Source organism: Marmota marmota, unplaced genomic scaffold (assembly GCF_001458135.2).
Source record: "Marmota marmota marmota unplaced genomic scaffold, marMar, whole genome shotgun sequence".
NCBI classification, from domain to species: domain Eukaryota; kingdom Metazoa; phylum Chordata; class Mammalia; order Rodentia; family Sciuridae; genus Marmota; species Marmota marmota.
This window is the reverse complement of record NW_026000077.1, coordinates 5,592,860-5,611,168: the sequence shown is the minus strand read 5'-3', so window position 1 is coordinate 5,611,168 and position 18,309 is coordinate 5,592,860. Positions and strand designations below refer to the sequence as shown.

The 18,309-nt window shown below is 32.3% G+C and overlaps 1 protein-coding gene and 1 pseudogene across 1 annotated transcript in view; one reads left to right on the top strand and one right to left on the bottom strand.

The window, feature by feature from the left end:
* Man1a2 (mannosidase alpha class 1A member 2) overlaps positions 1-18,309 on the bottom strand; it is a 157,332-nt gene that overhangs the window by 101,331 nt on the left and 37,692 nt on the right. Inside the window, exons 4-5 of the mRNA XM_015502233.2 lie at positions 9,471-9,589; positions 2,422-2,502 (exon numbers count right to left, since the gene is read on the bottom strand). Of these exons, the coding sequence (XP_015357719.1) occupies positions 2,422-2,502; positions 9,471-9,589 (200 nt within the window). The remainder of the gene's footprint in view (positions 1-2,421; positions 2,503-9,470; positions 9,590-18,309) is intronic.
* On the top strand, positions 12,180-13,174 carry LOC107156094 (annotated as a pseudogene).

The window sequence follows — 18,309 nt, the reverse complement described above, 5'->3', positions numbered from 1 at the left end:
TGTAAATCAATGGATGTGTAACTGATGTGATTCTGCAATCTGTGTATGGGGTGAAGGTGGGAGTTCATAACCCACTTGAATCAAAGTGTGGAATATGATATGTCAAGAAATTTGTAATGTTTTGAACAACCCACAATAAAAAATTAAAAAAAAAAAAAAAAAAAAAAGAATATAATGAAACTTCCAGAAGATGATAAAGGGTATCTACAAAATACTTATAGCAAACATTATGCTTAATAGTGAAAGACTAAATGCTTTTCCCCTGATTCAGGAACCAGGCAAGGATGCTCACTCTCACAACTCCTATTCAACTTTGTAATGGAAGTCCTAGGTAATGCACTAAAGCAAAGCAAAGAAAATTCTTCTCTGTGGAAAAATAAACTCACCTCTTTACTAACGATTTAATTATTTACAATGAAAATTCCTAAGAATCCATTAAAATCTATGTAAAAGCTATTAAAATTAATGAAGTTAGAAAAATCTCAGGGTAGAAGGTCAATGTAAAACTCATTATATATTAAACAACAATCTGAATTTTTTTAAGTGCAACTGTACACTTAAAAAGGGCAAATCTTGTTTAATACACATCTACCACAATTTTTCAACAATGATATAGCATCAGAAAGTTATCTAAAGAGAACTAAGATGTCCTGAAACAGTTAATAATTTAAGTCTTTATTAAAAGATGTTTAAAATAAATAGGATTTATATACATTTATAATAAACAAGTGGAAACTGAAAAAATACACTATTATTAGAAACATTCAGTTAAATATCAAAATATGTGCAAGGTCCATTTATATGCTAAAAATTAGAAACACCAATGGAGAAAAATTTTTAAATAACCAAACGAAAAGATATACCATATTCATGGATTAGAACACCCAATGTTGTTAAGATGTTTATTGTCTCTAAAGTTATAATTCCTATAAAAACAATAGGAGGATCTTTAACAGCAAGTTGATTCTAAAGTTTATATAAAAAGCTAAAGTAACTAAAATAGACAAAACAATAGTTAAAAGAACACATACACCCCGATTTCAAGATTTTCCATAAAGCCATAATAATGAACACCATATGGAAATAGTAAAAAAATCTTATAAAAGAGGCTGACAGTAAATGGTAAAGTTACTATAAAATGGTATAGGGAAATTTTCTAAGATCAAATTCTGTATCTTATTTTTGTTGGTGGTTACAACCATATACACTGTCGAAGCTCACAGATTATATTCTAAAATAGGTAACTTTAACTGTATGTGAATGTACCTTGATAAAACTGATTTCAAAATCCTAGTTAATTAATTTACAATGGTTTTATTCATAAGCTAGATCAGAGGTTCACAAAATACAGAACCACCATTTGCAAAATCACATTTATCAAAGAATACTTACCCAAAAAACGTAATTGTGTTCTCTATACTAGAACCACTACATCAGTCCTGTGGACAGAGCTTGGACCTTCATTCATAAAAACCACCCTATGTGATTCTAATACACACTTTGAAAACTTCTTGGACCAAATACAAGTCACTTTTTTCTATTCTATTAAATCTGAACTGAAGTGTTCTAAGGAAATGTAAATTGGAGGTATATCCAAGTTGCATAATAAAATTTTACAGTAAAATTACATACTAAATGATTTACATATTAAATACTAAATACCAGCATCTTCAAACACATTTCTTCTTAAAAAACAGCAGTACATGAATAGCTCACTCTTTACATACACAAGCACACAGAGACAAATATTTAAATATAAGCATATAAAGTCAAAATGGGAAATTTTATTTTATAACTCAAGATACAGGGAAAGTTTTTTAAGAACCAAAATCTAGAAGCCACACCGGAGGAAAAAAATTCTAAAAATAACTAAAGTTCACAGCAAAAATTAACAAGCAACCCCAAAGACAACATAAATAGAAATATGTCTTTACAATATACATACGTAACCAAAGATGAATTTTCTTAAATTTAAAAATATCTTATGAATAAATTTGCATTTAATTTCCAAACAATAAGTTTTAATAATTAATATTTGGTATTAGGAGCATCTGTATTAAATTCTTCCTGATTTATTCCTTAATTTTGTTGTTGGTTTCTTTTCCCAATTGTTGAACCATGCAATTAATTATAATGGCAAAATCCTAGAGAAAGATGACTTTTGTAAAGGACACTTGATCTAAATAAAGCTGGAATCTGTGATAAAATTATATTTTACTGAGATTCTCAAAAACAGAAAAATTATCATTCTAAGGAACATTTCCACCTGAAGCATCTAGTTCTTTTGGCAAACCTTTAGATGAGTCCAATAATATTCAAGTTCAAAAAACAACATGCTGCTAGGGAAGTCTTTCATTTGATTAAATTCCATTCATAACCCCTCCCCACAAAACAATGTATTTATTACTTAACTTTACTCACCTCTTCTCCTGAAAGGTAATATGCTGCAAGCAGGCCTCCAATAAATCGAATGTTAACTTCAAACACAGATACTTCTGAATTCTGTGAAAACATATTGAAAATAGTCACATATACATATTGCTTTATAGCTTTCAAAACATTCATGTGTTTCTAACAGTCTATAAGAATGTGTTTTCACTTTCTCTATCTTTACTTCTCTGAAACTGCAATCTCATCTTCCATTTGTTAATCTTTTTTAAACTCCTCTATTACATAACTTCTAATTGCTGAAACCAATGGACCATTTCCATGTACCTTACTGTAAAATTACCAAGATATTCAATTCTGTTGACTATTGTCCCTTCCTCTTTCAAGTCTCTCTTGAATACTAGATCTTGGAGTATTGAACATCATTCTCCTTACTAATCCCTTTATTTCTGTTCTAATCACTACACCACAATTTTTATTTCTATCTCTTCTCATGAATTTTAATTATTTTCCTAATGTATATATAGTAACTTAATGAAATGTTAAACGAGGCACCAAAAAATGATGAAATTGTGGATTACCAAAATAATAATGCTGAGAAAACTTGGTGTAACAGGTAAGAAATTCATGTATATATTCACATTGCAATATATATCAAAATGAAAAACAAATTATTTATAAATATCAAAAAACAAAGAAATTGAAGAAAGAATTGAATACTATAATTCATAAATCTCCTTATGAAATCAGGTACTATGCAAGTATAAAATCAGTAGTTTTCATAACAAATTTATAATAGACATGAAATATCCCTAACACAACGAATTATAAGAATAAAAATCTTAAAATTAAAAAGCAAACAAACTGAAGGATATTTGGCACAAATATAACAATATTAATTACATATACATATGTAATGGACTAGATAGACAGAGTCTATAAGTATGGCTATGCTGCTAGAAAAATTCTAACACCTGGAAAGAAAAGTAAAACTGGCAAAGAGTATAACCAAAGAATCCAAAGTATATGTGACTCATATAAAAATAATAACATGGATAATTAATTTAAAAAATTAAAGGGTTGGGGTCGTGGCTCAGTGGTAGAGCACTTGCCTAGTGTGTGCAAAGCCTTGGGTTCGATCCTCAGCACCTCATAAACAAATAAAACAAAGGTATTGTGTCCAACTACAACTAAAACAACACTCACACACACACACACACACATAAATATTTTTAAAAATTTAAATAAGTAAATAAAATAAAAAATTAAAGGGAAAAATGGATTACTCTGAAGTTTTTCTGACATTCACAGGCAGAACACATTGCTTGCTAACATATGGTTTTCCAATATAGAACTATGATAATACAATGTAATTTTTTTCCTAACAAGACTGCAAAGGACTAATGTTAATTCATGTACTCCCAAAATTTAGCATACTGCAGGGCATACAGCAGACATTACTAAACACAGGGAGGAAGAGCCTCCAACACTCACTGGAACTGCAACAAGAACCCTCAAATCAGTCTCCTTGCTTTCATCCATGTCCTACTTCCTACACTCAGTACCATATAGCTAGAGTGGGCATTTTAAATCTTAGTGTTAGGTCACTACACAATGGCTTCTGGTTACACTTAGAGTAAATAAAAATCAATATGCTCATCCCCACAACTTTTCTGACATCTCTCCTAGCATAACTCCTTTGATTCAGTTTCACTATATAGGCCTACCTGGTATTCTCAGAACTGCCAATCTTGAGTCTTCTACATTTGTTACCTTCTTGTCTGGGTGCTTTCCCTTCATCTAGATAAATCGCTCACTCTATCACTTTCTACAGATGTCAACAAATGTTACATCAGAAACTTTTGCTGACCACCCAATATAAAATGTTGCAATCATCCATCACTAATATCCTTTACTCTGCATTAGTTCCCCAATTAACATTTATTATCATCTAATTATTTATAACCACTTATAAAATTCCTATCTTGACCTTCTCTAGACAGAAGATAAAAGAAGTTCTGGAAGGAAAGAAGGGAGAAATGTGAGAGAGACATTATTGAAAGGAGTAATAACTGAGAATCTTTTAACATTGATAAAAACATAAATCCTCAGCTTTATGAAACACTGTGACTCCTTTAAAAAATAATAACATAGACACATGGTAATATAATTATAGAACAACACAATGAAGCCAGGCCCAGTGGCACATGCCTCTAATCTTATCTATTCAGGAGCCTAAGGCAGGAGGGTCACAAGTTGGAGGCCACCTGGGCGACTAGCAAGACCCTATCTCAAAATTTTTAAAAATAAAAACGGCTGGAAAGTAGGTCAGTAGAAGCGTACCCCTGGGTTCAATTCACAGTATAACACACACTCACACACACACACACACACACACACACACACACACACAAAACGTAAAAGAAAATACAGAAACATGGGAGGAAAAGAAAGATTACTGTTAAAATTTAGACTGATGAGCATACTTTACAATAGTACAGAAGTTGATGACAATGGAACCATCCCACTCTAAAAGACTGAGAGAAAATAATTGAGCTCTCATTCTATCCTCAGCTATATCTATTAACAGAGGTCCTTTTACCCACATGCACAGGACTTCCCTTGGGTCTCATTTCAGAAATACCATCTTATCAAACAGCTCTTCAATAGCCACCCCAGGTCAAATAGCAATGCCCCATCACTACTTACTCTAATTCTATCTACTCTTGTTTATCATTCTCCACAGCACTTTCTACTTTCTGACATAACCATACATAATTTAAATAACTATTTACTGCTTTTCTCCCAACACCAGAATGTAAAACCAAGAAAGAGATGATTCCATTTTGGGTTTTTTTGTTTGTTAGTTTTTGGGGGTACCAAAGACTGAGCCCAGGGGCACTTAACCACTGAGCCACATCCTCAGCCCTTTTCTATATTTATTTAAAGACAGAGTCTTGCTAAGTTGCGTAGGGCCTCGTTAAGATGCTGAGGCTGGCTTTGAACTTGTGAATTTCCTGCCTCAGCCTCCGGAGCTGCTGGGATTACAGCGATGTGCCACTAGAACTGGCAAGATTCTGTTTCTGTTAATTACATATCCACAGAATTCAGAACACTGTCTGTTGTAGAAGAGGCATTAATAATAAATTACCTATTTTATCATTACTTAATCTGCAGTTTGAAATATAAATTGGGACCAAATAAACAATTACACATAAGAAGGAGTTGAGCTGCATTCGAAGATTCTTATGTCCTACAGAAGGATTAAAAAATTGATTAATTTCAACCTTTGATAAGTAGTAAAATTTAAAGGGTAACCCCAAAATGGATGGAAGTGGAAAGTCTAATGTCAATCTAGTTGAGGAAAAGGGACAAAAAAGTAATTTAGGGCTGGGATTGTGGCTCAGTGGTATATTGCTCACCTAGCATGCATGAAGCACTGAATTCAATCCTCAGCATCACATAAAAATAAAATAAAAATATTGTATCCACCTAAACCTAAAAAATAATTTTTTAAAAAAAGCAATTTAATTCAAATTATGAAAAGACAACAGAAAATAAAATTAAATGAAAAGTATAATACTGTAATGTAAGTAGCAAAACAAAGATGGAAAACCCAACCCTAATTATATTTTATCATAATAAATGTAAATATTTCAAATTTAATTGTTAAAATAAAAGACTGCATAAAGATAACAAAATTCAAATACACACTGTGCAAATTAGCTAAAACATAAGGATATAGGTTAAAAATAAAGGGACAAAAAACAACTATACCATCAACTATTTTCTCTCAGGTTCAAATTCATTCTTCTTTAACTTTGATATAAAGGAAATGAAAATAGATTTCTCTTTCACCAGCTGGTTCCTGTTTAGGCTCTACCATTAGGCAATTATAAAAACAAAATACAAGACTAGAGGAAGAAGAAGGGACTTACTCCTTCCTGTTTACTTCTAGTTTCTAACAGCATCACACAAGCCATGATTCTTCACCCTAGTAGTGGCAGTTGGTTCCAAGGCATTATCCTGTCATATACACACATCCCCAAACCAATCTCACTGTGCCTATTTTTCTTTTCTTTTATTCTTTTTTTTTTTTTTCTTTTTTGGTACAGTGATTGAACCCAGAGGCACTTAACTACTGAGCCACATCCCCAGTGCTTTTTTTTATATTTCATTTAGAGACAGGGTCTTACTGAGTTACTTAGGGCCTCCCTAACTTGCTGAGTCTGGCTTTGAACTCCAATCCTCCTGCCTCAGGCTCCTGATCCCGAGCTACTGAGATTACAGGCATTTGGCCACCCCTCACTTGGTAAAACATACCAAGCACTTACAGGGTATCCTCCTCAGAGGCCAGAGTTTCACCATCAAGAGAGTCTTTTAAGAGTTCCTAAAGACCAGCCACATCTGAGCAGCTCTGGGTACTGGCTCCTCAGGTTTCAAGCTACTAAATTTTAATGATTCCAAACTCTTCCCACAGTTCTCAGAGAGCCACATGTGTTAGCTGCTTCCTGTAATTACTACTTCTGGAGACACCATAATACTTTTTCCCTTTTTAGTTCCCCATTACTTGGCTAGCAATTCTAAACAAAAAATTCTCTATTTGAAAAAAAAAAAAATGGTATAGTTCTGCTTCCTTTTCGAGCCTGACTGGTACAATGATCTTTCAAGGAAATTATCAGACATAATAAAGCTGCCATGTAAATGAACAGGAGTATCTGACATTACACAGATGCCAATTCTCTTCAAATTAAACTATAAATTAAATGCAATCCTCATCAAAATTTCAAGAGACATTTCCAGAACTTAAAAGAAAAAAATGAGAACTAAAATAATTTCCTCACAGACCAAGATTAGATATTATGATTCAGATACAGATATTAACTTCTTATAAAAATATTATGATAGTTTAGTATTGAAGAAGGGATAAGTAAAACAGACAATGGAAAAGAACAAATTAATATGACCAACATATGACTAATAATGGCATACATAAATAGTAGGGTGTTATTTATGTATAAATGAATGGTGCTAATATCACTTGATAGTTGCCTATTTGTACTACATACAAAAAAAAATCCATATGGATTAAAGATAAAACACAAAAGCAAAACTTTAAAAGGTTTGGAATAAAAAATATATGCTGGCCAGGCATGGTGGCACACACCTATAATCCCAGCAGCTCTAGGAGGATCGTGAGTTCAAAGCCAGCCTCCGCAACAGCAAGGCGCTAAGCAACTCAGTGATACACTGTCTCTAAGCAAAATACAAAATAGGACTGGGGATATAGATTAGTGGTTGATTGCACTGGGTTCAATCTCTGGTACAAAACAAAACAAAATAAACACACACACACACACACACACACACACATATGCATGTATACACACACGTATCTCCTATATATCCTTATGGCCTTATAGTAGGAATTTTATATACTAGATATACAAAAAACAATCTGCCTAGCTACAAAGGGGGGAAAAAACACGACATTTCTCAACTTTTGTGTAGTTAGATGGAACCATATGAGTAAAATCTACCCAACAGCATGGACACAAAAATAGAGTAACCAACTCCCAAGAAGTATTCTGAAAGATTAGTTACATATCTATCCTCTCTTTTCTTCCTTTATGCCATCTGGAAGGTAGATAAGATCCTGGATCTTATGAAGCCATCTCATACCAATGAGGTCAAAGCTATATATATACTGAAGTTAATAGAGCAATTGAGACAAAGGATCCTAAGATCTTGATGATCCAAGGAGCTATCCAAAGCAGCCCTGAACTTTTCATCTCAGTATCTGACTTGCATGAAATAGAAATAAACATCTTGTTTTAGTTATTTTATTTTAGGTTTTTCTGCCACCCATAGCCAAACCTAAACCTAACAGGTAATAAAATTATTCTAATTAAGATATGTCAATAAATAGATCCAGCATTTTTAATGTTAGAATAACATAACAGAAGATAAACAGTTTTTTCTGGTTAGCACAAGGAAAATCATTAGAAAAGAAATAAATATTGATTTAAATCACAATTTAACTATCAATGAGTGTCACAGAGAAAAACATAAGAGAAGAAGTGAAGGACACTAGAGTCAAAAGGAACACAGCAAACACATGGAAATATCATGGAATATAACAGCGAATATGACAAAACAGCCCACATGCCTTTTAGGTACTGGTCTTATGAAAATAATGATTTTTCACTAAGCATCCAAAATGTATCAGATTATGTCAAATAATCCTCATAATATTACAATAAGATAACTATTTTATCATAAGTTTAAAAAGAATAAATAAAATTCCTGAGCCACATAGCTAGAATTAATTGTGCTAGGCAAAGTATTGGAAGGATGCATGTAAGCCTGATTATAACAACTTAGAGTTGTACCAAATCATTAAATATTTTCTAAAGAAAAAAGAAACCCAAAACCCACTTATTATTTACAAAGCACTTTTTAATTTCCTGATGTATCTAATTCATTGTTTTCCCCACTCCAATTATTGCTCTAACACACTTACACAATACCTCAAATGATAAGGGCAAGAAAAGTAAAAAAAAAAAAAGATGCTGCCAAAAGGTGTGTATTTTATGCAAAAAATAAGTAACAGCTGATGATCCCCAAAGAAGAAAGAGGACTTAGTATTAACATTTCTTTAAACTGCTACTATCATGCTTAGCCTCACAGACCACTGGCACCACTATAACAAAACACTATAATCTGAGTAGCTAATAAACAACAGAAATTCACAGTTCTGGAAGTCCAAGATATAGATGTCAGAGATTCAGTGTCTGGTGAGTGCCCACTTTCTGATTCATAGATGGTACCTTCTAACTGTGTCCTCACAAAGTAGAAGGGGCAAGGCAGCTCTCCAGGGGCTTATTTTATAAGGGCACTAATTTCATTGAGGAGGGCTTTATCCTGATGTCTCAATCACCTCCCAAGGGCTCCATCATTAATGATTAGGTTTCAATATATGAATTTTGGAAAAATACAAATATTCTGCTATGTTCTATAGCAAAGAAAAATATGCCTTTTCCTAGTCAACCTAGGAGATTAATTATCAATTGTATACTCACCACACTGAAATCAAGGTTGTCTTCAATCCATCTTTGTCCATCTAGAAATTCATCATGAAGTCCCATGATATAAAGGGTATCCAAAGCATCTACTATAGTAGCACCCATCTGTGAACTTCCTATATTGGGGGAGGGGAAATAATTCATTAAAAGATCCCCTTCATATTAGGTCTATTTTATTTTACATGTATATATTAAAAGTAAATTAAAGACTATAAGGACCAAAACAGAATACCCAAGACTGTTCACCATTCGCTTAGAATAGATAATATAGTTTACAATATTTTACTGAAGATGGCACATTGATAACTAATAGAAAAATAAAGGGAAACTGAAAATATAATTCTCCTTAATTTTTGTCTGGTCAGAATATAAGATACCTATCTACTTAACTGAGATAGGAAAAAGAAGAAAAGAAAAAGGAGGATTAATTTTAAAAGGCAAGTGTTGTTCAAGATGAGAGCTAAGTCATAACACAACCATGCACATCTGGTTCAAATCCTCAGAAAATGCAAAACATATTTAAAACAATAATAAAATGTGTAACAAGGCTAGATAACCATAGTGGAATAGAAATATAACAACCCTTGGTAATCAAAAGCCAGTTAAATCATACTAAAAAAAATAACGAAATATGAGCTAGAGAAAATTTAAAAATAAAACCTGTCCATAACAAAGAGAAAATCCTGAACAACAAAAAAAAAATGTTTCAGAGAGAGAGGGAAGGAGAGATGAACTAATTCAACAAAGCCAGCCTAACACTAAAACTAGATTTTAAAAACATAGAAGAACAAAACAGGTCTCTCTTATTAATGAATATAATTGCAAAAATCCTAAATAAAATGCTAGCAAAACAAATCTAGTAGTGTAATAAAACCATAAATAAAAGAGAGTGAAGGCGTGCTCTCCAAGCCCACAAATGCAATTTTCTCTGTCCTCAAAGAATGGAAATCATTCGCACAGTTCATTGCCTACATTAACATGGCTTTACTATTCAACAACATAAGATTATTGTTCCATGGGAAACTCTTATCCAGAAAGATTAACGCCACGAAAAAAAGAAAATGATTTATGGTTCATTCCAGAAAATTACTGAAAAACCTATTAAGTCTTCAACAGAAAATATCAAATGATGATTTACATCCCAAAACTCAGAACCCTTTGCCCTCAAATTCTCCTTTATATTCCTAAACTATTATAACATGATCCTTACTTGACCATAACCAAGAAGCCCTGCCTCATTGAAAATCCCTTTAAGTATGTCTTCTCACTAAAAAGACAACTACTCCAACACAATAAATATCTCATCTCTGTCCTTCCCTTTCTGAAAGGCTACTAAGTACTAAGGCCCAGTCATCTCCAAACTACAGTAACCATCAACAATTTTGTCACATTAACCAACTTAGTCTTATCAAGAGGTGTTCTTGGTGAACCAGCATTCAACATTACTTGGCTCATATTTTCATTTACCGTTCTTACTTTTCTTTTGATCTTCTATTTCTCTTACCCAGTTTCTACTGAGTAAAAACTATTTTCTTCTGATGGTTTAATAGATTAATTCTTTTGACAGCTGTCCTTAACTTACATGTCATTTTCTTGCTCCTATGTTCCTAATAATTTTTTCCACTTATCAATAAGTATGTCTTCTCACTAAAAAGACAACTACTCCCAACACACTCTGAAAAATTCTTTGGTGTTTTTTTCCCTATTTAGTTCTCTTCACATTGATCTTGAATGTAATTTCTGAGTTACATGTGAAATTTCCTTTCACTTTTCTTGCTGCTCAGCTTTGTACAAGATAAAAATTTTATCAAGATTTTTAATCATCTACATATCCCTATCTCCTGTACAATTGCTTGAATATGTATTTTTATTTTAGTATACAACCAAAAATATTTATCAAACCTATTTGAAATCCTTAAAATTACTATTTTGTTCATTCAATTTTTGTAGGTAATTATGCTTCTCTGTTATCTAATTATAAATTTAGTCCCATAATGCACATTTCCTAAAGTATTTGAGGAATAAAAAGATCTATCCCACTATTCCATATTGATCTGGTTATCTCCATAGGGACAGGTTTGTGTCACAAGCTAAAAGTTCATGGAAGAGAAGAGCTAACTTGAAATTACTGATGAGCATTATGATTTTTTACCTAAAACACTGAAGATTTCAACAAGAAAGAAAGAAAGAAAGAAAGAAAGAAAGAAAGAAAAGGCTTAAAATTGCAGAGTCAAAAAAGCAGCAAAATATTCATTGCACAATATATAAAACATTCACACAAAATTATTAGGGAAATTAACTAGAAAGAAAAAGGCACAACTTGAAATTTTTGTGCCACTTAAAAGGAAAAAAATAAGAAAAGAACTTTTGCTGCCACCAAACCAGCACAGCCTTGAAGACCATGAAAAGCTCAGCCAGCAGCCCTACCCAGTCCTAAACTGGACAATGTGGCCTGGGACTTTTTCCAACAATCTGTTAAAACATGGTGGATTACTACGTTAAAAAATGGAGTGCAGAGACAATGCCTCATCCAAAGATATCAAAAAGACATATCAGAAACTGGCACTACAGTTGCATCCAGATAAAAATTCTGAAAATAAAGGAGAGGGAATGGTGCTGGCCAAATTATATTGGTATATTGTGTCCATGTATGAATATGTAACAACAAATCCCATCATATGCACAACTATAATGCACCAATAAAAAATGGGGAAAAAAAGGCAACAGAGAAAATTCAATCAAGTAGCTGTGGCATACAAGGTATTATCAGATGCTAAAAAACGGGACATCTATGACAAGTGTAGCTAAGAAGGATTAAATGGTGGAGGAGGTGTAAGTCATTTTGATACTCTGTTTTAGTTTGGTTTCACATTCCACAATCCGGATGATGTCCTCAGAGAATTTTCTGGTGTAATAAACTCATTTTTGTTCAACTTCTTTGAACACAGATTTAAAGACTTCTTTGGGAACCAAAGCGGGGGTCCCCAAGGAAGCAGAAACTGAGATGCATGCTCATTTTTCTCTGCTTTCAGTGGATTTCTATTATTCAGAGCTGGATTATTTTCTTCATTTGATATAAGATTTACTTCATCTGGGTCACTAGTTCACAGGGCAACCCCTTCATTCTTTGCAACATTATTTGGCAGCAATGGGATGGGCAACTTCAAATCTATATCAACTTCTATTAAAATAGTAAATGGCATAAAAATCACTACAAAATGTTGAGAATGGTCAATAAAGAGTAGAAGACTGAAGAAGACTGTCAGTTACAGTCCTTAACAATAAATGGTAAAAAAAAAATAGTGCTACACTTGGATAATAAGTAATTTAATGCCCACATTTTACACAAATGTTGAACTATAACATGCACCATTTTAACATTAACAGGAACTTTTTTTTTAAGATTTCAAGCAAACTCAACTTTCAGTATAATTGTATCTAATCTAATATATTTATACACAGCTCATCTGAGCCCATATTTGTCACAGACTTTTGAGTTTATTGTTGGGACCACACGATAGGACCATTTTTTGTGTGTGTTTTTAAAACTGTTATAGTATCTATATGCACTTTTCTTTTTTAATAAATGTAATCCAAGGTGAGTCTTGACTTTTGAGTACTGCTAGGACAAGATTGTATACTGGATTTTTTTTCAGTAGTTTATAATTAAAGATATTAATATATTAATGGTAATGCATTTCTAGTTGAATAAAAATTTAAGAAGGCTTTCTCGTTGTGCATGAATGCTGGCAACTTAGTATAAGTTTTGACAATTGTTTTTAGCTTAGTTTTTAAAAGCTAGTAAGCTGGGTCTTTGTCATTTGCTTTAAAAAAAAAAAAGAAATGTGAATGGTACATTTTTTTCCTGAGTAAAAAAAAATAATAATAAAATAAAGGAACAAATGAAAATAATTGAACTTATCATGCAAGTAAGAAAGAACAATAAATCCGAGAAACAAAGCAGAATTAGAGAAAGCTAAAGGCAGAAATTAATGAATTAGAATGAAGAAAACTATCAGAATAATATATTAAAGATGGTTCCTTGAAAAGAATCACATGGTAAATCTACCTCTAACCTAATTTTTCAAAAGCAAGTAACAAAATACAAAACAAAAGGAGTAAAAATGCAACAACAAATAAATACAGAAAAAATAAAGATAATTATAAGTAGCTCATTTTATTCATGTTTTAACAAATTTGGAAAATAAACAAATGGAATTGGGATCTTTCTATGAAAATATTGCATTATTTTGATTTATCAAAGGAAAAAAACAGAAATTCTTAACAGAAAAGGAAGCAGAAGAAAATGAAAAGTTTTCAAAGAGCTAACCACTAAAAAGTACCACATTCCAGAAGTTTCATAGAATAAATTTCTACTTTAATTTTAAGGCTGACTACCTCTTATTCTGCATAAACCTTTATTAAACATAGGGAAAAAAGGACTTAAAATCTAATGTATAAATTTTGTATACAAATTAATGAAAAAATATAACTTACTAAGGAAAATAATTAGAGCAGATTATGCTAAGTGAAGCTAGCCAATCCCTAAAAAACAAATGCCAAATGTCTTCTTTGATATAAAGAGAACAACTAAGAACAGAGCAGGGAGGAAGAGCATGAGAAGAAGATTAACATTAAACAGGGATGAGAGGTGGGAGGGAAAGGGAGAGAGAAGGGAAATTACATGGAAATGGAAGGAGACCCTCATTGTTATACAAAATTACATATACAAGGAAGTGAGGGGAAAGGGAAAAAAAAAAACAAGGGAGAGAAATGAAGTACAGTAGATGGGGTAGAGAGAGAAGATGGGAGGGGAGGGGAGGGGGGATAGTAGAGGACAGGAAAGGCAACAGAATACAACAGACATTAGTATGGCAGTATGTAAAAACATGGATGTGTAACCAATGTGATTCTGCAATCTGTATACGGGGTAAAAATGGGAGTTCATAACCCACTTGAATCAAATGTATGAAATATGATATGTCAAGAGCTATGTAATGTTTTGAACAACTAATAATAAAAATTTAAAAAAATGGAAAAAAATAAACATGTACAAGTATGTTCATAGCAGCATTACTAATAACAGCTAATGTTTTGAAATGCAAATATAATGAAAAAAGTTACTACTCATAAAAATAGATAAATTTCAAAAATACAATTTTTCAGCAGAAAAATTAAAGTGCAGATCAATATTGGCACAACATGATTCTATTAAGGAAATGTCACTAAGTGGCAAAATACATGGAATGAGATGTCAGAATAATCATAACCATTTTTTAGGAAATGGTGACTGGGATGTAGGCTTTTAGATACTGATAGTGATCTATTTCTATAGCAGTGTAAATTGCTGACTCTTCCTGTTTGTTAAATTAGCTTGTACACATTTGTGGTTTGTGTGCTTTTGGTCTGTATATTTTATTTTCATAAAATGTTTACAGAATAAGATTAAATTTTTTTAAAAAAAAGAAAATAAAGTAACTATCTGATTTCATTGTATGATGAAAACAGTGAGGAGTCAAATTGTTGGGCAATATGGTAAGTCTAACTTTATAAGAAACTAACAAACTGCTTTCCAGAGTGCACAATTTTATACCCCTAGCAGCAATATGACAGTTCCAGTTGTTCCACAATCCTTGTCAATATTTGGTACTGTTGGGTCTTTCAAATTTCAGACATTTTAATGGATATGTGGAGATATTATTTTGTGGTATGAATTTTATGTTTTTACTTGTTGTTTTAAGTATACATAACAATAGGATTCATTTTGACATAACTATAAAAGCATGGAATATAATTTGTTCTAATTCAGTTCCCAATACCTCTCCAATTTTATAGTTAATGTATTCTATATTCTAAAAAGAAAAAAAAAGTTACTTACTTAAAGGTCACAAAGGTTTTCTCATATGTTTTCTACAATGTTTAAGAAAGAGTCAAATTTCATTACTTTTCCAAGTACACCTCAAGTTGATCCAGCACCATTTGTGGGAAAGACTATCCTTTTGCCCACTGAATTGTCATTTTTGTTGAAAATCACTTAACAATGTATGTTGATCAGTTTCACTGATCTCTTTGTTTACATTAGACTAAAACCCTACTGTCCTCATTATGAGAATTCTACAGCCAATCATAAAATCAAGTGATATAAATTCTTCAGCTCTGCTCTTCTTTTTTTAAAAATTATTTTGATTACTGTAAGTGCTTCACAGTTTCATACTGGTTCTTTTATAAGACCAGTATTAACCTGATACCAAAGCAAGACAAAGACACTTCAAGAAAAATACAAACCAATATCCCTCTAAAACAAGAAAGCCAAAATCATCACTATATTAGCAAATCAAACCCTAGTTAAGTTAGAAATAATGAAAATAATTTAATTAAATACCTACATAAATGCACATGAAAAATAAAAAGTACCTTTCAAAAAGCATTACAAAGTCAAAGAATACTCTTTTCCAATTCAAAATTCCTTTTATGTGCAAAAAATACCCTTCCCTAACAAAACTAAGAATTCATTCTACTTATCACTGGTTTAATAATTAGTATCAGTACTAACTCTCCTCAATCATGTGCCTCAAGGGCAGGTCCTATTTGGGCAAAACCAAATGAACATATTTTACCTTTTAGGTATAGCACATGGTTCAACCATGGGCACAAGATCCAATTTTAAAAAAAGCATGAAACAATGAATCTTTCACTGAAACATCTAAGAAACCAAACTATTTCTTTTCTACAGTGTTCTCTTTTCCACAGATGGAGCACTATGAAGACATGAAATTTCAAATGCTGCAACCATCCCGCTAATAAGCCAGGTAAAGATATGAACACAAAGAGATAAATAAAAGAAAGAGTTAAAGAAAAAAAGTTTAGTTGGAATCAAGTCTGTTTCAGGACTTCATTGAATTGACTGCATTTCCTTTTTAATTTAAGTCATTTTGATATGCATTTTCAATTATCTCCACATAAAGAATCTTCTGATGCCAAGGATGAATTACACAGAAGTCAGAGGAACACTAATTTCAGTTACTAATATGAAAGAATTGTTTAATAATCAAAGCTAGGAAAAAGAACCTGTTTTTGGTCAATTTTTCCCCTGTAGCCTAAAATAAAATTTCCATATCCATTTATATGTTCCTATGTTATAGAAGATGGACTTTTACAAGTTTCTGCTAACTTTTAAGATTCTGGTTCAATACAGGTATACTGAATTGGGTATGTCAAATGAGGCACAGAGAAGTTCTACACTTCCCTTAAGGCTTTTTATTAAAAGGGGGGAGGGTAAAAAAACAGATGTATAAAAATTCTCAAACCACTGAGAATATGAGATAAGCAGAAGGAACAAAGTAGGAAACAAAGTTTTAAACTTTAAAAATGTATCCTTTAATAAACCAACTACATACAAAAGACTGATCATAATCAAGGATCTGTTCCCATTTAGCTTATTTGGCTGGAAAAAAATTAAGCACTAAAAAAGTTTTAAAAAGACAAAACACCTAATTTTGACTACTGAAAATTCTGCAGACTGTGGTTTTGCTTTTTCCACCATTTCACTGTAAATTTTCTTCACACAATATATGTTTTCCATGAGATAAAATTAATATTTCTCTTTCTTTAAACTATCAGAACCAGTACCTATTAGATACATGAAAATAACAGATGTACTAAGAAATATAGTTTGAAAAAAGTAGAAAATCAACATTTACTTCTTATTTTCAATTCATGTTTAAACTCCAATCCTTTAAAAAGGCTCAATTAACCACTGAACTTATTATAAAGGGATACTTGAGGGAAGAATTTAATTTAATTAACCAGTAAGTATAATGTATTTTTTTACATTAATGTCTCATTTTCTGATATCTACAAAGCAATGGGAACTTCTCAACGCGTAACCTCTGCAAAGGAAATATACTTTATTTCATTAAATGACAGCTACCAAATTAAATATAGTATCAGATTCTTGGTAGTTACTGATTATCTACATAAAGGAGATTTTTTTTCCTCTTCTACCACATCATCTCTCAAAGCCAGGGGAAATTAATTTTTAAGACATTTTATTTTTGACAGAAAACAAGTTACATGATGACGAGCAATGACAATGATGCACAACTATAATCTCAGTTACTGTGAGACTGAGGCTGGGGAAATCCCAAGTTTGAACCCTGACTTAAGCAACTTAGCAAGACCAAAGTTCTAGAGAACAAACAACCCAATCAACAAATGGGCCAAGGACCTGAACAGACACTTCTCAGAGGAGGACATACAGTCAATCAACAAGTACATGAAAAAATGCTCAACATCTCTAGCTGTCAGAGAAATGCAAATCAAAACCACCCTAAGATACCATCTCACTCCAGTAAGATTGGCAGCCATTAGGAAGTCAAACAACAACAAGTGCTGGCGAGGATGTGGGGAAAAGGGTACACTTATACATTGCTGGTGGGACTGCAGATTGGTGCAGCCAATTTGGAAAGCAGTATGGAGATTTCTTGGAAAGCTGGGAATGGAGCCACCATTTGACCCAGCCATTCCCCTTCTTGGTCTATTCCCTAAAGACCTAAAAAGAGCATGCTACAGGGACACTGCTACATCGATGTTCATAGCAGCACAGTTCACAATAGCAAGACTGTGGAACCAACCTAGATGCCCTTCAATAGACGAATGGATAAAAAAAATGTGGCATTTATACACAATGGAGTATTACTCTGCATTAAAAAATGACAAAATCATAGAATTTACAGGGAAATGGATGGCATTAGAGCAGATTATGCTAAGTGAAGCTAGCCAATCCCTAAAAAACAAATGCCAAATGTCTTCTTTGATATAAGGAGAGTAACTAAGA